Source organism: Rhipicephalus microplus, chromosome 4 (genome assembly GCF_043290135.1).
Source record: "Rhipicephalus microplus isolate Deutch F79 chromosome 4, USDA_Rmic, whole genome shotgun sequence".
Lineage (NCBI taxonomy): Eukaryota > Metazoa > Arthropoda > Arachnida > Ixodida > Ixodidae > Rhipicephalus > Rhipicephalus microplus.
In genome coordinates, this window is record NC_134703.1 from 224,745,405 (window position 1) to 224,770,181 (window position 24,777).

General features: G+C 45.9%; 1 protein-coding gene across 1 annotated transcript in view; it reads right to left on the reverse strand.

Moving 5' to 3' along the window:
- The window catches only part of pyd (zonula occludens-like protein polychaetoid), a gene marked incomplete at its 5' end in the record, with an annotated part of 754,603 nt that overhangs the window by 292,657 nt on the left and 437,169 nt on the right, over positions 1 to 24,777 (reverse strand). The window contains one exon of the mRNA XM_075893243.1: positions 1,674 to 1,769. Within this exon, the coding sequence (XP_075749358.1) occupies positions 1,674 to 1,769 (96 nt within the window). The remainder of the gene's footprint in view (positions 1 to 1,673; positions 1,770 to 24,777) is intronic.

A 24,777-nucleotide genomic window follows, 5' to 3' on the forward strand; every position in this document is an offset into this window, starting at 1 on the left:
GGGACAACAAGGTAGCGGACGCCCTTCGACGGAATCCTGTGACCGTCATCATGCCCACACTACAGGTCGATTTTCCCGCTTCCGCAGCCGCTCAACGTGAAGATGACGAACTGAAGCACCTGTTGACTGCAACCACTGCCCTGAATCTTGAGTGGATCCCAGTTTTCGGATTCGATGACAGGGTTTGCAGGGACACAAGCACCAGTAGAACTCGCCCGTTCGTGCCCGCGAGCCTCCGACACCTTGTGTTCGAGTCCTTGGATTGGATTGGATAAACTTTTATTATTGCACAGACTTTATCAGCCGAAGATTCGAGCCACCCAAATACTGGTGACAGCAGGATTTGTCAGGCCAGGCGTAAATCAAGACGTCCGATGCTGGGCAGGTGAATGTGTAGCTTGCCAGTGCTCTAAGATACAACACTATACCTCGACAGCACTGGGAACACTCCCCACTCTGGATTCTCGCTTTGATCATGTCCACCTGGACATCATTGACCCACTGCCACCTTGCCACGGAAAGGCTTACATGCTGACCTGTGTCGACAGGTTCACCAGTTGAGTGGAGGCAATCTCTATCGCGGACATTACCGCCAAGGCAGTTGTGAGTGCTTTCCTGTACCACTGGGTAGCCCGTTTTTGGGTGCCCTCCATGATAACAACAAACCGTGGTCGACAATTTGAATCAGCCCTTTTCATAGCGATTGGTCAGCTCATGGGCACCTCACGCACGACGGCGTACCCCCCCATAAGCACCGGCATGACGGAGAGCTTTCACCACCAGCTGGCAGCTGCACTCAGAGCAACGGAGGAACACAACTGGGTGGAGGCCCTCCAACTAGTTCTTTTGGGTATAAGATCCACCTTGAAAGAGCACATTGGCTGCAACCCCGCTGAGCTGGTCTACGGCATGACACTCAGGCTGCTGGGAGAGCTCTTTGTGCGTGGCTCAAAGGAGGCCTCTATAGATTGAAGCGACTACGCACTTCGCCAATGCAACGTCATGAGCAAACTGCACGCTGTACTTTCACGGCCCCCAGAGTTGCGTGTGGTGCATGTCTACCCACAGCTCACATCATGCCCTAATGTGTTTGTATGACGTGACGTGGTCCGACAACCTCTTTTGCCAGCCTATGATGGGCCTTTTCAAGTCCTCCGCTGTAGCAACAAACAATTTACAATCAAGAGAAGCGGCCCTGAGGAGGTTGTGCCATTGAACCACGTCAAGCCAGCACACATGAACTGTGACAACGCCATGTTACCTCCGCTAAGGGAATCATCGCCAGGACCGCCAGCCAAAGTCCATGGGGTGGCCCCCTGGCTGACGCACAGCGGGCGGCTATCAAGAGTGCTCACTCGCCAGAATCTGTAACTCTGTTGGCGAACTCATCAAGAGGGGAGTGCTGTGGCGGCAGCCAAGTCATGCAACCAGGCAGTGCCACCTTCCGCTGCTTTCCAAAACCTCCAGATAACCCGAAGAAAACTTGTTGATGTTTGGGATCTACACCATGCGGTCGCGCCCGCTTCTCCTGTGCATACACACGTCCAACACTACATCTACACCACCCATGACCTCATTTGTTGAATTCATGTAGATTTTTGGTCTGATCCAACGTAAAAAAATTTTAAAGCCTGCACCTATCATGCTAAGTGCAAAGAAAGTAGTTGACTCACGTGGGCAAGAGTACTTGTCCGGGTAGTCTCTGAGAAGCCTCTCTCGAGCCACGTCTGCCATTGGTCCAAACAGTACCACAGGCCGGATGAATCCCGCTGCACAAGTTGTTTTAATTGGCAACACTTGTTTGGAATAACATGACTCCTTAAAATCACATTAAATTTGTTCCAGCAAGGCAACAGATACACGGCCTTTCTGCTCTTGCACAGCAACATGTATGGGTAAATTTCAGTGTTTTGTGTACAGGGAAGAGGTCAATAAGAGAGCAACACTTTTCCACATTAGAAAGGATTGGGTTATGTGTGAGTGAACCTTCTTTTTAAACAAGAAACTTCAATTTTTCACAGATGTTAAAATTTACACACACTAATCTTCCTAAGCTTTGTGAGAGGGTGGGCGTGATAGGTTGTGTTCGCATGCTTTTTTTTCACAGCCCTGATTCTTCACATTTGCAGTGGTGGGAATGCCTGCCTCCACTTTGGAGCAGTCATTGAAACCGGCAAAATCTGCCTTTCGAGCAGCTACCTCAGTGTTTGGAGCAGGCTTTTCATGATAAAAATTGAGGAAGAAAATTTATTTTTAATTTAGTGTAATTTACGTAACAATTTATACGGAAGCAGCAAGCCCACAAAATAAACAAAACTAGAATTATGTACAGAAGCGGTGGCATAAGATAGTGAAATATATTGCACCAACAAGCTAGCTGCAGCATAAAGTTTGAAGTAGTGCGCACACAAACACATGCACACACAGACGCATTCAAAGCTCCCTACAGTAAAACTTCGTTATTACATACAAACATGCTGGGAATGCCACCAACTACGCACTAAACGTAGAATCAATTAACCACAAAATACATGAATGTGCGCAGGGTACCCTTTGGCAGAGGTTAGTGCAGCACTTTCTCTCCTTCATATCATGTGAATGTATGGGGCTGACCTTGCGCCCCCTTTCCTATTATGTCGATGTATGGTGCATCCCCCCCCCCCATTGTATGAGTGTATGGGGCTGGCTTTGAGTCCCCCCCACCATCCACTCTACGTGTGCACGCCTACAACTAAGTAATAATCCACATTTCTCTAATGCGCCGTCATTGCTAAAAAAGAAATAAATACAGTGTCACAGCAAAAAATATTGCCTAAGTACCCACCACAAAGCCATTACTTTTTTTCTGTCATTGTTCAGGAATGATTGGCATGCTTGCACAACCGTCAGAGGCATGGGGTGGCGACACCAAAGAGCATTTCGATACTATAGTGCGGAGTCCGGGATACGCAGCCAACGCAGCAACTGACATAGTGACCAAACGGACACAATCAGCTGTTTGCGATAAATGTGTACTGCGAGCACCTACCTAGCGGAAAGACACGATACGGCCACAGGGAGCCGATCATCTATTGGCTAGTTGCGTGCAGCGCTTCTCTTACTTGGCGTGCACATCGTGCCAAGCCTCTTGCGCCCACTGTACGGACTACCTTGTAGCTTAATGCTACTCATGGGTGGTTGTCTTTCTTCTTTTTCTTAACCCTTTTGCCATTTTGCAGGTTTTCGCAAAACTCATTTGCAATACTTGTGTCTATGTGCTTCGATTAGACATGAATGCATGCTTGCGCTGTCAATTGCTTTCATGTGCTACGAATTGTCGATAAATTTACGCTCGCACTGACAAAATCCTAGCTCCCTGGTTAGCTCAATTGGCAGAGTGACCGCTGCGAAAAGGCATTGGTCCCGGGTTTGCGCCCCGAACCAGTACGAATTTTGTGGCAACTAAGAAGCTTTTCTTTTTGCGAAATCCTTAAATTTTCTTTGCAGTTTCAGGCTACAAATCTGTGGTTGTCTCCCTTCCTTTTCTTAAATTGGTTATACATGCATCAGCATATCGTCCATACTAATGTTAACCAAATAGTTAAGATTTACTGCAAAAGACACTGGCAATCTGCTATGGTGCGGGCATAGTGCCACTTAAACTTGTGAATACTCTGCACATGTTTTTTCGTGCTATCTCATCATTTGCATTCACTGTTGTGTTTGTGGCATAACACGGTGACAATATTAAAGGGGCCCTGCAACACTTCTTGAGCATGGTCCGAAAACGCTGCCATTTGGTAGTAGAGGCTCTCGAGAACACACGAGCCAAATGCTACAGGGAAGCACGCGACCTGGAATTCACAGTTATTTAATTAAGCTAAAAATTGCTTTTTCTTTCCTTGACAAATGACGGAAGATGCTCGAAAATGACTTGTAGAAGACCATCTATCAGCTATTGGCTGATCTGAACATGGCACGCTCAATCTTTACAGAGATCGCCGTGAAAGGGCGTGACTTGTCCACGCGTGCGCGATTGCACTGGAAAAGTTGCTTATTCAAAGAAAGAAAAAGAAAAACTGCTCAAGGTCACGAGGCTCGCGAGACATATTTTCTTTGCCCCTTCTATCCCTCCTTGCTTAGCTTCGAGCACTTTCGTCAGGATGAGAGAAGAAAGAATGCGATTGCAGCGTGCAACAAATCTTTGTAACTTTGGTCGCATTGGACGGATTCCTAAAATATTTATGGCATTGAATTTGTGAGGCAATAAGCTCTTCCAGTGAGTTCATTCTATGGTTACTTAAGAAGGTGTTTCAGGGCCCCTTCAACTACTTGGGTTTAACTCTTTCGTTACTGCACAAAAATAGTTGTTTTTCATGTGTCTCCGGAAGATCATCCATGCCTGCTTAAAAAGTACTACAGCATGCATCGCAGCATGCCAAACTTTACACAATAAAATGCTCTTTCAAAAAAATAGATGTTGTAGAGCAAAAAAATATTTTAGAATGAATAAAAAAGTGTATAATTATTGGTCTTCAGCTAGCAAACACTGTAATAAAAAAACTATATATGCAAAAGTATTCAAAACAAAGGAAATTTAGACCATGAATAATGTAGATAAAGGACCCAGGAACAGCATAAAAAAGAATGAATGATTTGCATCTCTGTAATTTCAAGAAATCACACAAAACGGTGCGACGAAGATCAGCCGTGATGAGCGAGTGCGTTTTCAGGCTTTGGCACCAGTCGGCATCGGGTAAGAATACTCGGATCGTACAAAAATGTTTCAAAAAAAATTAGAACTGAGGTGCTGATTCGTTGCTCGTGCCCTGCGGTGAAGTATTGCATGTTTTTTCGTGAGACACAATTGTACTCATACACTCTTCTCACTAAACGTTTGTTACAACGCGATAAATGTCTTCGGGCGTTCCAATATAGATGAATATCTGTGATGTGAGTAATCCCTCTATAAATGAGATGTCCCATGAACTTCGATATTTTACCTAGCGTCACCTCTTTCGATGAGCCACCTCACACTGCATAGATTGTTGTTCCAATATATGCATCCAAGCATATTTCTTTGCATTTTTGCACATATCTTTCATAAAAAAAAAGGCAAAATCGCCCGCTGTTTTAAAACGTTTGAGATTGCTCCGTGTTCAGGGTCAAGATGTGCTCCAAAGGCCTTCTTGTCGTTAGGAAAAGCTCTGCAGCCAGCGCCAGCACAGCGCGCCCCAGACAAGTGTGAACCACGCATGTAACTAGAGTAGCTTGTGCACAAAGGTCAGAAGCTATACGCACTTGCGGCATGAGAAGACAACTTGAGTATGTAAAAAAAAAAAAAAAAAACATGAAGGGCTGCCGATGTCTCAGGCTGACGCAAACCATCGTGGCCATAAAACTTGACGCTGAAGTGCTGTGGTCCTTGGATCGCCTTGACTCAATTCTGGTGAGGTTCAGCATTACCATTAAGGTCAGAATTTACATTTACTTGGTAATACCGTGAATTTAAAACAGAATATAAAACACATTCATCAGCATACAATCGAAGATTCAAATATCATCAAGTTACCGTCACAATGTCACTGTCACCATTGCCATTTATAAACAGTAAGAAAAGCAAGAGTCCCAGTACGGAACCCTTGAGAACATCTGACACAACTGGTAGAAATTGGGAAGCAAGTTCATTGTACACAACATCCTGCTGCTGAGATGTTGGGTATCAGGGGTGTAACAACCAAAATATAGTTTGGAGCAACATTATTTGGAACAGCGAAATTTCACTTGTGGCGCACTAAAATTCCAATTTAGGGCAGGTTCCAAAAAAAAAAACGTCTATAGTTTTATTACAACAGACCAAATTTGGTGCAGTATAAAAGGCTTACATTTAGAGAAAAGCTATATGTGTGCGAAAAATTCAACATCATCTGAATGATGCAGTGAACATGAGCACTTCTATTTCAATAAAGGTAGCATTTTGGACAACTACACTGAGCAAACAACGATAAAGTTCAGAATACAAGTTCGGATCTGCCAAGCTGTCAACTTCAAAATTCGGGGGATTCATAAAAAGTAGGAGTCGCAAAAAAAAAGGAAGACTCGCGATTTTCTCTTTCCTTGGGGCTCAAGAAATGTGCTGCGCCAAAATGATTGGCAGTATTTTTTTTTATACATTAGCAATTATACTAGTACTCCCATTATGCAGAGTATACACGCATAAATTATTGAACAAAATGTGTTGCAACAAGTGCTGACAGCCCCTTCCAAATTTTAAAAGGCTTTTTCTGCAGGACACGAGTGTACTGCGGCGAAGGTAGTTTAAGCACGGTTTTGTACGAGTTGGAACAAGGCCAAAAAATTTTCTGACAACGCTGCAAACCACCCCCCCCCCCACACACACACAAACACCCCCTTTTTTACTTCTGCAATGAGGTTAGATTTAGGGTAAATGTTCTCGGCTTTGTTGCAAGGCGCGTTCGACTTGATAAAGTAACAAAAACATGCACTCATTGGCCTGGCGATGGCACTGGATGTTTTGAAACTACTTCATCCCGGAGATAAATTGTGCCGTTCTTAAGGCAACCAACGTGGTCACTGGATGTTTTGAAACTACTTCATCCCGGAGATAAATTGTGCCGTTCTTAAGGCAACCAACGTGGTCGGTGGCAACACCGCCGTTCCCAGTACACCAAGTTTCTTGGCACGCAGAAAATGCGACATATCCTTCCAGTTGCTGACAAAGTGTAGCTGTGTTTGGTGACTAAGAAATTCATATTTACCACAGAGAATTGGTAGCCCGGGCAACACGTTTTTGTCTTAAAGTAGCGTCATCGCACCGATAAGTATCCACCACGGTCAGCGGGCCAGATAGGCATGCCACGTTGCTTTATCTGGTTGATCGCACCTCACTAGTGTTTAATCAGCATATGTCTTACACTGTGATTTAAGCCACAATTGTTGTGGCTAGCGCCTTCTTTGCTGTAAGCGTTTCTTATAGCTCCAGTAAGGATGATACATGCACCAAGATTCGTTTATTCTTGCTAAATAAATGAATCTGTCCTTGTTTAAGTGGAGCATTTTCAGTTTCGGTTTCTGGGTGCAGAATTGGGCTGTGATGTAGCTGCAGTAGCTTGGTCACGTGGCCACTCAAGGCTGTGACGCACATCGTGCTGATTATCGTCTGCTCTCGCTGGCTTTCTGGCATACACGTGCCGTACAAGCACCTACAAAACAATCGTGCAGCAGTGGCGATGCTTTGCCGGTACATGAAAGTCTCCTTATGTCACTCCCCTCACTACAATATGCGTGCTCACGAGACAAGAGTAAGGGGGCAGCCACTCCCATATTCACCTATGAGGGGGGCTGTGCAAACACACATTCACATAATAAAGAGGGGGCGCAAAGTCAAACCCATACATAGAGAGGGGATGGGCTGTGATGAACCTTGTTCCCCTGAGGGGGAAACCTGCGCACACCTGCACTCACTACAGATCTGGTGTGACCTCACTGCACTGCAATTTTCGTTCGCCTTTCTAGAGAGCTACGTCAATTCTGGGCGCATTTGCGATGCACATCGATCGGAAAAATAAGCCTTTAGATACACTTTGAAGGTGAATATATATTCTGAAGGTTTGCTGTGTCCGACGTTCGTGTGGCGTATCCTAGCATACAAAGAAAACCCACGTGAGGCTTGTTTTAGCCTCCAAATTCGATGGCGACACTCTTTTAAGGTTAGGATATGGTGGCTAGAAGGAGAGGTGTCAGCATCCGCGCACCAGAGAGGGAGCGAGAGTTCTTCATCCAGATGCGGCGGTGCTGCTGTCGGCTCCAAGATGCCTCCCTCGTAAATGCGTATAGCAAGTGCTTTCTGCTGCAAATATTTCACGATACTGTGGAGAGTATACCAGAGGCTAGTTAGTACATATCTAGGGGCTCGCGCAAAGTGTGTACTTGCACATAAAAATAATGTTTTGAACTTGCTTTCCTATATATTAGCTGCGTGTGCCCCTCGCATCTCGAGGCGCTGGAAGATAAGCCTGCCGTGAACTTGGCATCAAAACGTCTGTGCAATTTTCGCTTTGATGCCACAGTGTTTCCTGTAACGTGTCAATTTCCTTAGAAGCATCAGCAACCATACTTAAATGCTTTATTTTGTGTAAGTTGCACATCGAAAAGCAAAGTGTATTGATTTCACACAAGCTTTCAAACCATATTTATTTTGATGCTCTCGCAGTTGAATGGTAAAAGAATATATGCATAACAATATGCTGAAGCATCCACCCTTATTGAAATGCCATCCTGGCATTTCAAAAATCCGAGGTGTTCCATAGCCCTGTGTGGTGGTCTACCCTGGCTCATGATTGATTTCTTTTTATTTCTCTCTTCTAAGTGAACATGAAATCGTTTTCATACGCACAGCATACCAAGCTTTACGCATTGTGGGGTAGCGCGTGCGCTTAGCCTCCCTTTCCCTTTTATGGCAGTGCGACAGCCTAGTTGCGGGGTCATGACTGTTCCTTTGAGAGCCAATAAAGCCTCTTGGAAAAGGATGGAACACCCCTGTGACCAGCGCCCGTGATCCCCTTTTCGCGGTTCATGAAACGAGTTTCCCCTCCTTCAGCGACGGAACGTATTCTCGTCAGAGAGAGGGAAACTGAGATGATGAAGAAAACCAGTGTGCGGACAGCCAGACGCTTTCCCTCATACCGGCCAAGAAAGAAGTAGGTCAAACCAGCAACCCCCTGCGAACCAAGGAAGACAACAACCAAGAAGTAAGGGTCTACCCTTGATTTCTGTAGGATCTCTACGTGATATTTAAGCGTTATTGCTAATGTACAGCAATAAAGTATTGTTGCATACCTTGCCTGTTGCCTTATTCACCCGAACCCAGGTAGCTACAATGAGACAAGCTACAGATAAAGGACGTTAATCGTACACAGTATGACTGTGTGCGGCTGGAACATTAGCTAGGCTTCTGCGTCAGCCGTATATAGGACATACCTCCACAGCGTAAACACATTTTATTTACAACTGTACCGTACTAGCAATGCCTTCACAAGTATGCATGTATTTTATCATGAAGACAACCAAAAATATGTCTTACTTAATCAGAAAACACAAAATACTGCGAGAAATTGGCTCCCGATAAAAAAAAGGTTATCAGAGTAAAAAAAAATTATACAAATAATCATGGTTGAGATGCCCATCGTAAAGCTGACAAATTTGTGAAGTCACACCCCAAATATAAACAAAAGTGAACATTTGGCAGAAATCTGCCTGGTTGGCATATAAACTCAAGGAATGAGAAAACTCCAAACAAAATTATATTTAAAAAATTTGACGTTTCGAAGCCAGTCTTCCGAAGCCGAACCTCCATCAATTGAACAGCTGACCGAGCACAATAGCAGAACAATCTGAGCAGTTTGACTACCACATCCGCCCGAACAACGTCGTCATTCTAGGAGAAAAAAGGAACACTCGCCAGTGACTCTTCTTTTAATCATGGCACATTCAGCAGACAGAGGGGCACATCAATCTCTTCACAGAGACATTGCCCTCTCCCATTGCGTGAGAGACTCGCCGTGACTCCCACGCATGGCAAGCAAGCATGTATAAGCGCTGCACATCTCGGGCTTGCTCACCCCTGAGGAAGAAGCCAAACCGGCTTCAAATTTTCGGGTTTTCCTAATATAATTTTGGTTGAAGTTTTCACATTCTTTTAAATATACACAAATCGGAAACATTGTGTGTGGCCATGTGTGCATTGTGTGCATGCACATTAGAATACAATTCCAAACTATCCTGGAACCAGCCATAAATCCTGGCTTAGCAGGTACCTCGAGCCAGTCACCTTTCACCCAACTGCAAGAGGCTTCCGGAGCCTTTGATTGCTGATGTCCGGGAAAGCTGGATCAGGCTTTACTGCTGTCTCAGAAGTGAGACGGCTGAGACTAAAGTGGGAGCAGTTTTTGGAGCAGAAAATTTTCATTTTCGAGCAGGAAAACCTTGCTACGGAAGCAGCTTGCAGCATTTGTTATGTCATCCTGGGAGCTTGAAAATACAAATTTTTAGCAACATGGAAGACCAGTGTATATTTTAATTGGCTTATAGTACACTTAACACTGAAACAAATTTTGAAGGAAGTTTCTAAACAGATTATTGGCAGGTATGAACTACACTATCTTTTTACATACCACATGACCTATCTAGCCCTCGTAACTAACATGTGAAATAGTATTTCAAAAACAAAAAAGGTTTTGTTGAAAACTAGGTTTGCCGGAAACGCTTAAAAGGAAAAACGCATCACACTCAAAAAGAAATTTAAAAATTTTGATTGTGCAAGAAATTTAGTTATGTAAAAGTGGTCCTTTGCTTAAAGGACCCGTAAACGAGCTCCAATATTTTTTCAAAAATTTCAAGTAAACGTGCGCATCGTGTGCAGAATGTCGTCGTGATCAACAATTCGGCACATGGCAGCATTGCGAGCTGCCGGTGCGCCACCAATTCGAAGAAACAGCCCCTCTTTCTTTTTGAGCCTTTCAGGCCTCTGCGTGATGCACCATGTCAAATCACTGGCGTATCGAGCCAAATATGCGAAATATGCTGTTGAGCAAGAGCCTACAACTTCTGGTCAGTCTGCAAGCAGCTGTCCGCACTGCTTGTTGTTATTCGTCATGTTGCCTGCGTGCGTGTAACACGTGCGGAGCACGGCGTGTCCCCATATGAGTACATCGCGTTGGCAATCTTTTGAAGGTGTGCACGCAACGCAGGTTCCATACCGGTATGATTACAGCAGCCACAATTCACCAACAAGCACGCAACTGACAAAGTCGACAGTGGGAGTAGGACAACCGAAAGTAGACGGTGTTTCAAGCAGCGTGTCAGAGATTACTTATGACATGCGAGATTGCGAGCGGTGCTCGGCGAGAGGGCAAGGCAGCGTGGGAAAGGGTACCAGCGAAGGGAAGCGCAGAAGAGAGCAAAAGGTGTGGTCGTCACAGTTTGCATAATCAAACGTGTGTAACTGCTACCACTGCACCATTTCGGAAAATTCTCACTGCTCTGTGTTCGACGTACACTCGTGCACAATTTCCCCACAAGAACTGACTTTTGAATTCTGGGTGGCTTACAGGCCCTTTAAAGAAGAGTCTGACATGATAGCGTCAAAAGCGCTTAACAGAGAACAAGGGTGCACTACACCGCCGTTCACGGCCAGCTCGTGCGGGAGCCCTTTCAAGAGTGCAGCGCGAGAGCCGAGACACCTCGCCGCACCGACTATCTCATAAAGTGCGTGAGTATGGCACTAAGTGATAACCAAATGGTACTGATAACACCTATCCACACGTGCAACCGCACATTCTTAGTAATCCCACTGGAGACTGCCGACTTAGAGCAATTTTCGGAGCAGCCAAATTTCAGTTTCGGAGCACTTCAGAGCAGTAAAGTATTAGTTTTAAAGCACTTTAGAGCAGTAATATTTTAGTTTTGGAGCATTTTGGAGTAGGTAATCTTGCATTTAGGAGTACCTTGAAGCAAAAAAATTTAGGTTTGGGACATTTTGGAACATGTAAACTTGCTAGTAGAAGTATTTTAACTCAGTAAAATTTTTGTTTTCGAGCAGGTAATTTTACTATTAGGAGCACTTTGGCATAGATATATATTAATAATGGAGCACTTCGAAGAAGAAAGTACCTCAAACACTTTATTATTGCTGACCTAGGGCATAGGATCTTTTTAGGCTAAAAAAAGGCTTCGAGAACTTTCATGTCGTTCTTTTCATCATCTCAGGTTTATTAATTGCACAGAAAATACCGGTAATACATTTATTTATATATATTATTTAGAAATTTCGTGCTAAAATCTCTGAACGTGATACCACAAATTTCATTGTGTATTTTTGTTACTTTAGCGACATTCGCTTAAAGTAATTTCATAAAACTTAGTACGTTAAGTCTAAAGCCATCTCAGAAATCAGTTTACTTTGTTTTTAGTACTTAAGAGCTATGTAAGACCTAGTAAAAAAATGTCAAAATTTATAAAGTCACGGCAATTGATGCAATAATAACTATCTGAAGGCACCCAAATTTTTTGTGCGGTTTTTGCTTACCGAGAGAGTTCTCAAGGCAAGCATGGTGTTTTTGTAATTCTGACAGTGTAATTTACAAATGTAGAATCTCATTCATTCGAACACACTTAATTCGAACGTCCAGTTAATTAGAACTGACGCTGTGGTCCTGTCAAAGCTATGTGTATTCCAATAAGTGGAAACGCCCTGTAATTCGCATGTGCAAGCACTTGCGATGGTTAATTCGAAGATACCGCGCTCCGAAAATGCTCTCAGCACCACGCACGATTTCATGGCGGCACCTCAGACACCTCAACGCTGCACACGAAGAAGGAAAAGAAGAAAAAGAAAGGCTGGGGCTGAATGTTTGCTCGCTCTTAAATGTATACCTGCCAACAGAAAAATTCAAAAAACCCCTGAGCAGGGAGGGGGGCAGTGGGGGTTACCGACTTTTTAAAAAATTTATAGCTGTAATAGATTTGTCTTTAGCGACAAGCAGAATCATGTTTTGCCTCTACAAGTCAAATCGGTGCGCTGAATTTTTTTCTCCACTTTTGCCAGCAAAAGAAAAAAAAACAAAAAAAACATCGCGAAAAACAATGGGGGGGGGGGGGGGGGGGGTTCTAAACACAAGCGCAATGGCTTGGAGTGGCCTTATAATAACTTGGAGTGGCTTGACACATGAGAATAGGGTGTTTCACGAAGGTGAGAGTCTAAAAGGGGCAGCGCTGATGCTCCCGGCCAAAATTTTGCATAATCAAAACAAATAGCGAAATATATTTTCGTCAAAACAACTCGCGTATGTCTACCTGGGACACACGTCAACGGACGGGATGGCGCAGCTGGCTGCTGCGAAAGTGCGGGTCAATGCTTTGGCTTTGCTCGCTACTAAATTCTTTGGACAGGAACGGCAAAACGCTTCTAGCCTTTTTTTACTATCTTTACCGCCTTTCCCCCCACAACTGCTTCAGCCACGTGCACTCAGAGCTCGTAGATCGCTATTGCATTGCCGTGACCGTGGCTTTGTGTGCGGCGGTTTGCGGCAAACGGTAGTTTGGTTTTCAATCCACGTGCCTTCAAAACTAAGTCGTTTTATGTTATCTATTGTTGCAATTACCGCGGTTTTCTACACAGAGTTTGCGGAAAGCAGTATTGCCTTGACTGGTCAAACGTTGGTCGCGCACACACTTAAGGAGTTCTGTCAGTAACGTCGTCGCTATATATGATCGTGTCGAATGACCGCGGTTGTGGTGCTGGCCGCAGACGTACTTCCGAAGCTTCAAGCACGCTGCTTTCAATTGGCTTTCGTTCGGTGGTTTCAGTACTAAAGTTCATATCACAGAAGGAAAAGTGTTCGGAACATGCGAATTTTCGCTCAATGTACACATGAATTCGGCTGGGGAATTTCATGAATTCGTATCTGTCGCTATTTCGCATCACTGAGACTCTACTGTAAGTTCAGACGAATGCCTCTCAAATTCGTTTATAATGCGGTGGGCTCGCAAAAAGCCTGAAACGAACTGGCCTGCATTTTTCTCAATGTGGCCAGATCTAGCACACACATTTTGATTTTCGGGAGATTTTCATGGAAGCCCTACACAAGGAAGAAACGGTCGCAATATGGGAGTCTACCACACAATGCGGGAGACTTCGGCAGTACGTGGTGATAACACTAATACATATAGTTACCCCTGGGTGACGGAATATAGCACAACGCCGTTTTGGCGACCTCCGTGACCAGCTACGGCAATACGCCGTAGGCAATTACGGAGGCCACACTATTTTACTAACTTTATTTTTTTTATCGGAAATGATATATTTTTCGTAAATTTTAGGCAAGATTCGCAAAATCGCACGCACGATCGAAATTCGTACATTTTACGGGAAAATCATAAGAGTTGGCAGCTATGCAAATGCCGATCTCGGGCGTGCCTGTACCAGGCTTCTTCATTTTTCGTCCCTGCCATGTAGTGACCCTTCTTTCAATGCCGCACACGAAGAGAGGAAAACAAAAAAACTGTCCCGGAGTGGTAGTGGTTAAAAGAGCAAAGAAGAAGAAAGGAGCCCAATCTATGCAGCCTGTAGGGAGCATGGCGAAGCGCCTCCCCGGTGTGTTGGCTCTCTCTCAAATGCCGATCTGCCTCGTACCGGAGCCATGCCTCCCCCCCTGACACGTACAGACCCTTCTCCTTTCAACGCCGCGCCCGAAGAAAGCAAAAAAAAAAGCTGCCATTGAGTGTTGGTTATCAAACACCAATCTGCTTCTCTCCGCGAAGAAACGCTCCTCTTTTCTGGTCACGTACTGGCCACACTGCGGCTGTGGCGCAGAGGGTAGCAGCAGAGACGCAGTCATTGCCATCATTTTAACACCTAGTATTTAGGTGTGTTAGGCCTGTTCGCAGGAAGGTAAAGAATTCTTTAATTAGACTCGACAGCTGTCTCTGGTAATTAAAACATTATGTATAGTTACTTAAATACTGCTGCAATTACAGTACTTAGCAATTTTATGATTTCTGACGTTGTGCCAGGAGCCGCATAAATATTCTCCGCGAGCCGCATGCGGCAGGTAGGCCACAGGTTGCTGAACCCCGAGATGGACGGTTTGGCGCAGTTTGGTGCATTTTTCATCGATTTTATCAGGTTGGCGCAGCAAATATTGTTTGGCACACTTTGCCGCAGTTGGCCCAAAAGTGGGATCCCTGCATTCTTAATACAGCACATGTTTGCCAGTTATATTTTTTTAATATCGTAAGTCATCACTGTCGATGTGAAAGTACCGATTGTTATGCGTGTTGCCCGGGTAGCAATCGCCGCCCGCGCGGCGCTTTACACTTGCTTAAAGAGCTCGTACTGCGCAGCGCAGGTAAGAAGTTCGTGTCCCCGCAAACGAACCGCCAAACGTACAGAGGCCAGTTTTATTGCAAAAAAAAAAACAACAAGAAAACGAAGGCAAACTGCGGAGTGGCCGCTGACCAAAACCTTGATTGAAAATAAAGCTAAGCTTAAAAGTTCATGTAGCCTAGAGCTGGCATGCAGTGGCACTTCTTAAAGCGCTCGTTGCGAGTTTCGATTACAAAACAGAGCAGTGGCAAATCACCATACATAAATACTGTGCAACGTAATCCTCGACACGTCATGAATCACGAATAAAGCGCTGAGGAGCCCATTCCTAAGTAACCATGGATATCTGATGGTTGTCCATTTTGAATACAAATGTCCGGCCGTATTGATATCCAACATGGATAGCCAACGAACCTACTGTGAAAAGATATGTTCCGTGCTGCTGTTCTCTGGACGTCCGAACTAGATGTCCGACCAGACATTAGGTTTTAAACGTTGACTGGCTGTCCATATAAGGACATGCCAAGAATACGGGCATCTGCTCATCAATTATTGTAACATTAGAATGTAGCAAAAATATATAAAGATATGTAGAATCCCTGGTGACAATCTTGTAAAATTTCATTAAAAAGACTTCTATAAAATTGATTCCAATTTCAGCACACGCATTTGATCTCAGGATGCCAACTAATTTTGCTTCCCGAGGCAAAACAATCTGGTTGATTCTATATGTGTATCCTATGCCATAAGAAAGAATGTATTCATCGTTATTATTATCGCATGTGAAATAACCAAAATGTGGGCCGAGCGCATCATAGCAGTCATCATGTATACGCAAACTTCCATGTGCCAGCCTCGACACTTCTTAACAAGCGGTGTACCACAGTTGTTCAGTTGCGCGCCACTGTGCCCATTGTCCTGAAACCTGCTTGGTCAACGGCCCGCACTAAGGGAAGGTGCATGGGAAAGGAGAGTGTTCGTGTCGCGTCGCACATATGTAGCCTGAGCCAGTCTCCGAGCAGCAAAAGAAAGATTCTTTTTTTTCTTCACATGTTGCTATTGATGTCCACATGGGCACAAGTGTGCCCATGTGGACATCAATAGCAACATGTGAAGAAAAAAAAGAATGACTTTCTACAAGAAACATTGAATTGCCACATGAGCCCACCACTCTTTTTGGCAAAGATTACCACGGAAAGCAGCAGCAACCACGCTCACTCGCACAGCACAGATAAGGCTACTTATTACAAATCTGTTCTTTACGTCTCATATTGGACAATCATCTGTTCTTAGCACGCTTTAACTACTGTCCATCCTTTGTGTAAGCCCTGCTAATATGTGGCATATTTTGATCTCTTCATTTGCTCGCATATTCCATGCTATTTAAGACTGAGCACGTGGTCAGTGCCTGTACACCTTCTTTAGAAGCATGTGTTACACTTATTTGTTTTTCTCCTGTGCTTGCCTGTATGTATGTATTGCAGTCACTAGCATAACATTGCCATAAACACACACTAATTGGGTTTGTTGCTAATAACTTATTTGAATAAACCCTTGTGAAATTAATAAATAATAAGCTCCCGCGGAAAAAAGACAGCTTCCGAGTAGGCTGTGTAAGTACGTTTTTTTCTTGAGTATGCACTAGCTCTATACTCACAAACATTAAATATATATATATATATATATATATATATATATATATAAATAAATTTAGACTGCATTCTAACAACCATAAATCTCATGCTAACACCTTGCCCCTTGCCCTACTTGCCCATATCTAGACACGTGCACCTCCTTGACCACTCTTTTTTTAAAAATCCACAGGTCGCATTACTCGAATCTGGTTTCCGCACAAATTATGATAGAGCAGCCCATGAATTATTTCTCATCTTCAAGTTCGACACCGTCGCGTCTGGTTTGAATGAAACCGTATAAAAACTCAGTTGCCTATCTGTATAACCTGTATCACCCTGTCCATCTGTTCTCTATCTTCCTCAGTAAGTCGCGCTACATTGTCTGTATCAGTTGATTACGTGGCAGCTTTGTAACGTCTTTTTTATAGCTCTTTGCTTTTTTGTTATTATTTTATTATCTTTTCTCCTTTTTTTCCCCCCTTGCTATTACTGATCGAACTACTCTTCATATTATGCATTTTCTTTTTTATTTGTAAACAACGCACTCGTGCATTGAAACGATATTTATTTACATGTGTATCAGGTGCCCTTGAAATCGTGTGACTTGCATTTATATATGCCCATATACTGCCTTTCATGTCAGTTTTCATATATTTATCTTATTGATATGCACATGCACATAACAAGCACTCATGCCAAATACTGTATTCTGATGAAAGCCGAACCCGGGGCCGAAACGGCAATAAAATCACTTCGTACGTGCGTCTTCTTCACTGCAGATATATGTATGTATGTGTGTATATATATATATATATTTATATATATTCATATATATATATATATATATATACTGAAAGAAGTGTATACCTATGGGCTCATTTTTCCGTGTTTTGACACAATATTATTAAAATTTAACAGACAATAATACTAAGGAATGTATAAAGGCACTTCCCCTATACATTCCTTTGCATTATTGTCTGTTAGATCATACATATATATATATATATATATATATATATATATATATATATATATATATATATATATATATATTTATAGGCAGGCATGGTGGTTGGGTGGCCGTAGCGTTGTATATAGTCCAGTAGATCCTCCGTGAGCGGTCACAACGTGGTTTATTTTGACGTTTCGGCCTAGAGTCTGGCCTTCATCAGGTATGGTGGCCAGACTCTAGGCCGAAACGTCGAAATCAACCACGTTGTGACCGTTCACGGAAGATCTACTGGACTATATATATATATATATATATATATATATAAGGGAAAGAAGTGTATACCAAACGGCTCGTTTTTCCGTGTTTTGACTGAGATCTAACAGACAATAATCTCACTAATATTGTGTCGAAATACGAAAAAACGAGCCCATAGGTATACACTTCTTACTTTTATTCATTAACGAGGGTCTCGTGCTGGCAGACTTGGTGCCGTTAGGTTTTATACAAGGAAATATTGGTAAGCTGCCCGCTTGTAATAAGTTCACGTGCTTTGTGACGCCAAACAGGCTCAGAAAGAGTGCGCCACACTCGCCTCCATGGCTACAGGTGGCGTTGACTGACACTCACACGTTTAAATTCACATGTAAACCCAATAAAGTGGCTGCGGGAATAGCCGCCATGGTAGCTAAAACTGCAGCAACCGAAGGACGCGCTACGCACAACAAAAAATCTGAGAATCAACTCCGCTACGCTCGCCACTCGACTCTGTGGTTTTGCGGGGTCATGCATATTGTCACGGGGTCGTGACGTGGCCGAAGACGGGAGACTTTATGTTGAGATTTCACTGTTTATTTGGGCGAACCTGTGCCCAGTAAACGTAAAGTTTGATTACAGTAGCAGTCTTGCACAGATAGCAGTGAACGGAGCGTCGGCCATCGATCAACTACTGACAAACGGCGAAGCGCGTCGGCATTTATACTCTTGCCATAGAATGTTCTAGCGTTATCGCTGGCGGTGGCGTAGGTTCCAGAATAATCCGTACAGTTCGCAGAGTGGGCGTGATCTTATCGAATTGATCTATTAAAGTCCGGAAGCTTCTCGAAAACTGCACGAACGTTTTGCTCTGAGAATCGTGTAGTGTTTTGGGGCGATAACAAAACTTGAAAATGGAACGTGGCATTACGCCCCTCTGAAAAAGGCATCGTCCCGATGCTTTAACTAAAGATGAAGGTAGAACAATAATGCAAAAAAGTACAATGAATAAATTATGATACAATAATACTACGAAAAACACTGTTTCAGTTTGTTAACGTGCATGAAATGGCTTGAGGCGCGCGACATGGACTTTAGGTCGCGATCGGCGTCGTTGAGAGTTCGTGATGCTGTCGGAGACAACCTCGTAATCAAGTGGGCCGAGACGTCGAACGACCCTGTACGGTCCGAAGTACCGTCGCAGAAGCTTTTCGCTTAGTCCACGTCGGCGTATCGGCGTCCACACCCAAACACGTTCACTGGGCTGGTATTCCATGAAGCGTCGTCGAAGATTGTAACGGCGGCTGTCGGTCGTCTGTTGATTCGTGATACGGAGACGCACAAGTTGTCGGGTTTTTTCGGCGCGTTGAAGGTACTCACTCACATCGAGGTTTTCTTCATTGGTGACGTTGGGTAACATGGCATCGAGCGTCGTTGCCGGGCTCCTTCCGTAAACCAATCTCTAAGGAGATATTTGCATCGTCTCCTGCACCGCCATGTTGTATGCGAAGGTCTCGTACAGAAGAATGGTGTCCCACGTCTTGTGTTCGACATCGACATACATTGCCAGCATGTCGGTGATCGTCTTGTTCAGCCGCTCGATGAGGCCGTTGGTCTGTGGGTGGTACGCTGTCGTCCGGCGGTGGCTTGTCTGGCTGTATGCCAAGATCGCTTGAGTTAAGTCAGCAGTAAATGCCGTTCCTCTGTCGGTGATAAGGACCTCCGGGGCGCCGTGATGTAGGACGATATTTTCGACGAAGAACTTAGCTACCTCGGATGCACTGCCTTTGGGAAGGGCTTTTGTCTCGGTGTAGCCAGTGAGGTAGTCGGTAGCTACCACTTTCCACTTGTTTCTGAAAGCCGACGTCGGGAACGGCCCCACTAGGTCCATACCAATCCGCTGGAAAGGTCGACAAGGTGCTTCAATTGGCTGCAGAAGTCCCACTGGCGTTGTCAGCAGTGCCTTGCGTGGCTGACAGTCCCGGCATGTCCTCACATAACGAGTGACGTCGGTGGTAAGACGTGGCCAGTAGTATCTTTCTTGTATCCTCGCGAGCGTGCGAGAAACACCGAGGTGCCCTGCCATCGGATTGTCGTGCAGGGCCTGCAGGAGTTCTGGTCGCAAAGCTGAAGGCACCACAAGGAGGTACTTAGCTCGAAGCGGTGAAAAGTTTTTTCTTTTGTAGAAGACCGTTTCACAGGAAGAACAACGCAAGTGCACGCTTGATTACTTTCGGGACTTCGGCGGTCCTGCCTTCGAGGTATTCTATTAGGGCCTTAAGTTCCGGGTCGGCCCGCTGTCGTTCAGCGAAGTCGTCGGTAGTTATCGTTCCCAAGAAGTAGTCGTCACCCGGGTCGTCGGGTGGTGGTTGGTCGACAGGCGCACGAAAGAGACAGTCGGCGTCGGAGTGCTTCTTGCCGGACTTGTAAATGACAGTAATGTCACATTCTTGAAGTCTCAGGCTCCATCGTCCGAGGCGACCTGAAGGGTCCTTCAAGGTGGCTAGCCAACACAAGGCGTGGTGGTCGCTCACAACTTTGAAGGACCTGCCGAAAAGGTAGGGGCGAAATTTCGACGTAGCCCAGATGATGGCGAGGCACTCCTTTTCTGTTGTGAAATAATTGGCTTCTGTTTTGGATAGCGATCGGCTGGCGTAACTAATAACCCTTTCAAGTCTGTCAACCCTCTGCACAAGAACGGCGCCAAGACCTGCGCTGCTTGCATCAGTGTGTATTTCTACCTCGGCGAATTCCGTCGAAATGGGCAAGTAACGGAGGCGTCTGAAGGCGATGTTTAAGCTCCTGGAAAGTGCGTTTCTCCGGCGTTTCCCACTCGAACTCCACGTCGGCCTTGGAAAAGTTAGTGAGAGGATCGGCGATGCGGGCGAAGTTTTTCACGAACCGCCTATAATAGGCGCACAGGCCCAGAAATCGGCGCACCGCCTTCTTGTCAGTGGGCGGCGGGAAGTCGGCGATGGTGGCTGTTTTCCGTGGATCGGGACGAACTCTAGACTTGCTAATAATGTGCCCCAGAAACAAGAGCTCCTCGTACGCAAATCTGCACTTTTCTGGCTTCAGTGTGAGTCCGGAAGTCTTGATGGCTTGAAGTAAAGCTTCAAGGCGCTGAAGATGCTCGTCGAAACTCGAGGAAAACACGACGACAACGTCCAAGTACACAAGGCAAGTCTTCCACTTCAATCCTGCCAGTACTGTATCCATAACGCGTTGAAAAGTTGCCGGCGCTAAGCAAAGATCGAAGGGCATCACCTTAAACTCGAAGAAGCCGTCCGGTGTTATAAACGCCGTTTTCTCTCGGTCTCTTTCGTCGACTTCGATTTGCCAATAGCCAGTCTTAAGGTCCATTGACGAAAAGTACTTGGCGTTATGGAGCCGATCAAGTGCGTCGTCTATTCGTGGGAGAGGATACACGTCCTTTCTTGTGATTTTGTTCAGGCGGCGATAATCGACGCAGAAACGTAAGGTCCCATCCTTTTTCTTCACTAACACCACGGGGGATGCCCCTGGACTCTTGGACGGCTGGATAATGTCATTCCGCAGCATTTCATCAACTTGTCTCTTCATAGCCTCACGTTCTCGCGTCGAAACCCTGTATGGATTCTGACGGAGTGGTCTGGCATTTTCTTCGGTTATGATGCGATGTTTCGTGATTGGGGTCTGCTGAATTTTTGATGACGATGAAAAGCAATCTTCGTATTGCAGGAGCAGGACCTTGAGCTGTTCTTGCTCATGGTTCAGAAGTCTGGGATTGACATCGAAAGCTATGGGAGGGGCTTGGTTTCTCTGAGCAGGTTCCGCCGAATCGGCGAGGGCGAAAGCACTGGTGGCGTAGACAATTTCTTCGATGTATGCGACCATTGTTCCTTTGTTCACATGTTTGCACTCATTGCTGAAATTCGTGAGCATAACCATTGCTTTGCCTCCCCGCAGCTCTGCAATTCCTCTTGCGACGCAAATATTTCCTGTGACCAACAGATGCTGACTGCCTTTAACGACGCCTTCTAAGTCAGGTGATTTAGGAGCGCCGACTGAAATAATGACGCTTGAGCGAGGCGGAATGGTGACTTGTTCTTCCAGCACATTCAAGGCATGATTTCCTGATGGCGTGCGCAGCGGTAGTGCTTCTTTTGTGGATAACGTTATCGACTTTGTTTTTAGGTTGATGACAGCACCATGGAGGCATAAGAAGTCCATGCCAAGGATGACATCTCTCAAGCAACGCTGTAGGACTACGAAGTCTGTAGGATAAATACGGCCGTTAATGGTGACTCTTGCCGTGCAGATTCCTGCAGGCGTTACGAGATGAATTCCGGCTGTGCGGATTTCAGGGCCTTCCCAAGCTGTCTTAACTTTCTTTAACTTCGCGGCGAACGACCCACTGATGACGGAGTAGTCGGCTCCAGTATCGACAAGAGCGGTCACACTGTGGCCGTCGATAAGAACGTCGAGGTCGCTAGTTCGCCTTCTCGCATTACAGTTAGGGCGGGGCGTCGGGTCACGGCTGCGTTGGCTCGTTTCGCTGCTTCCATGTTGCGTCGTCAGGTCACCTTCTGTAAGTGAGCTTTCGCTGTCAGGGCTTTGCCTGGTTGGCGTTGTGTTCGAAAAGCTCCGCCGCGTCGTCGTCGACGGAGGAGGATCTTTGGTAGTTCGTCGCACAGCAACAGCACCTCCATCGGTTGCTGCCCTTAGTTTCCCGGATACAGGCTAAGAGACCGGCCCCGCGTTGGGCCAGAGTACTGTCGGTGGTGCGGTGACGTGCGGCGGCTGGGCGACGGCAAAGGCGAAGGGCTTCGTGGTTTCCACTGAGTTCCTGTCAGGTAGTTGGCGATGTCACTTCGTCGTTCTCCTGGCTGTGGACGCGGTGCATTGACGGCGAAGCCACGCAGTCCCATCTGTCGGTACTGGCAATGGCGGTATGTGTGTCCGGCCTCGCCGCAGTGGTAGCAGAGCGGGCGGTGGTCAGGGGTGCGCCAGACGTCAGTCTTTCTCGGTGCACTGTGCTGGGCCGCTGGCGAACTATATGACGTCGGTGGGGGTGGTGGCAACGGTGGCGTCTGTCGACAGAAGTGCGATGCGGCGGCACTTTGGCGTGGAGGGGGAGGAGCGTTGTGGCGCACTGCAGCGGCGTAGCTCATAGCTTCCGGCTCGGGCAGCGGTGCTTGGGGAATTCAAAGCGATTGGCGAACTTCTTCTCGCACAATGTCCGAGATCGAATCCACTTGAGGATGCGCCGAAGGCATCAGCTTGTACAGCTCACCCCGCACGATCGCTCGGATCGTTTTACGCAGGTCTTCGGAGCTACTGGCTTGAGTAGCAGCGCATTCTGGAGTCAGGCGACGATTATACTGTCTGGTGCGCATGTCCAGGGTCTTTTGGATAGTCGTTGCCTCAGCTACAAATTCTTGGACGGTGTTCGGTGGATTTCTCATCAGTCCCGCGAAGAGCTTCTGTTTGACCCCTCGCATGAGGAAACAAACTTTTTTCTCCTCAGGCATGTCTGGGTCAGCGTGACGGAATAGTCGGGTCATTTCTTTTGTGAAAATGGCGACATTTTCATTTGGTTGCTGAACCCGGGTCTCTAATAAAGCAGCGGCCCTCTCTTTGCGAGCGATGCTCGCGAACGTTTGCAGGAATGCGCCGCAGAAAACATCCCACGTTCGGAGCGTGGACTCCCGATTTTCGAGCCAGGTCCTTGCGGTGTCTTCCAAATAGAAGAACACACGATGGAGTTTTTCGTCATGGTCCCAGTAGTTGAGGGCGGCCACACGGTCGTATGTTTCTAGCCAGGACTCCGGGTCTTCGAATGATGACCCATGGAAAATTGGTGGTTCCCTGGTTTGATGCATGACCATCGTGGGCTGGGACGCTGCCATTGTCATTGAAGCTGCAGTCGCAGTCATGGCCTTGGTCTTCCGCGCCTTGTCTTGTAGAAGCCCGTACTCCGGTGGTAGCCCTTGCTGTCGGCGGCTTGTTCGCTGCTCCTGGTTGGCGTCGGTGTTTTCTCCGCGACGAGGGCTGGGTTCACGGCTTGACGGGGGCGTCCAGTACATGATCGAAGCAGCACCTCCACCAGATGTCACGGAGTCGTGACGTGGCCGAAGACGGGAGACTTTATGTTGGGATTTAGCTGTTTATTTGGGCGAACCTGTGCCCGGTAAACGGAAAGTTTGATTACAGTAGCAGCCTTGCACAGATAGCAGTGAACGGAGCGTCGGCCGTCGATCAACTACTGACAAGCGGGGAAGCGCGTCGGCATTTATACTCTTGCCGTCGAATGTTCTAGCGTTATCGCTGGCGGTGGCATAGGTTCCAGAATAATCTGTACAGTTCGCAGAGTAGGCGTGATCTTATCGAAATGATCTACTACAGTCCGGAAGCTTCTCGAAAACTGCAGGCGCGGTTTGCGCTGAGAATTGTGTGGTGTTTTGGGACGATAACAAAACATAGGAAATGGAACGTGGCAATATTTAGAGCATTCTAGAGGAGATTACAGTGGCATCATGCCTGGGAGCCTTTGACACCAGAGTGGTGCAAAGTAAAAAAAGAAGAGCGAGTGGGCACATTTGAATAGTTAACTCCACCTTTTTTCCCCGCTGAAGGTGTGGTTGGTATCAAAATTCTAGCTTTTGAGGCTGTATTAGAGCAGTTCGACACTTTTGCGATTTTTATGCTTTTGGAGCAGCTTGACGCAAGAAACAGGAAATGTATCAAAAATGCACATTATGCGCAGCTGTCTCACCCCTGCTGTCTGTCTGCATGATGCCCTGTATGGTTCACCTTTGTCATAAGTGCAGGACAAACGATCGCCATGGCAAACTATGCACAGCACGAACATAAACATGGAGTGGTTAGTGAGGCGCATGTGCTCGTTGATGCTTGCTAATGGCGCATTGACGTAAATTGCAAGTTATGCATTCAAAACATCCAGTGCATTCTCTCAGCAATCGCAATGCATAACACTAATCTTATTTGTAATGATTAGATTGAGTGCTGCATAAAAATATTTTTTAAAAATAAATCTTGCTCATGTCTTTCTT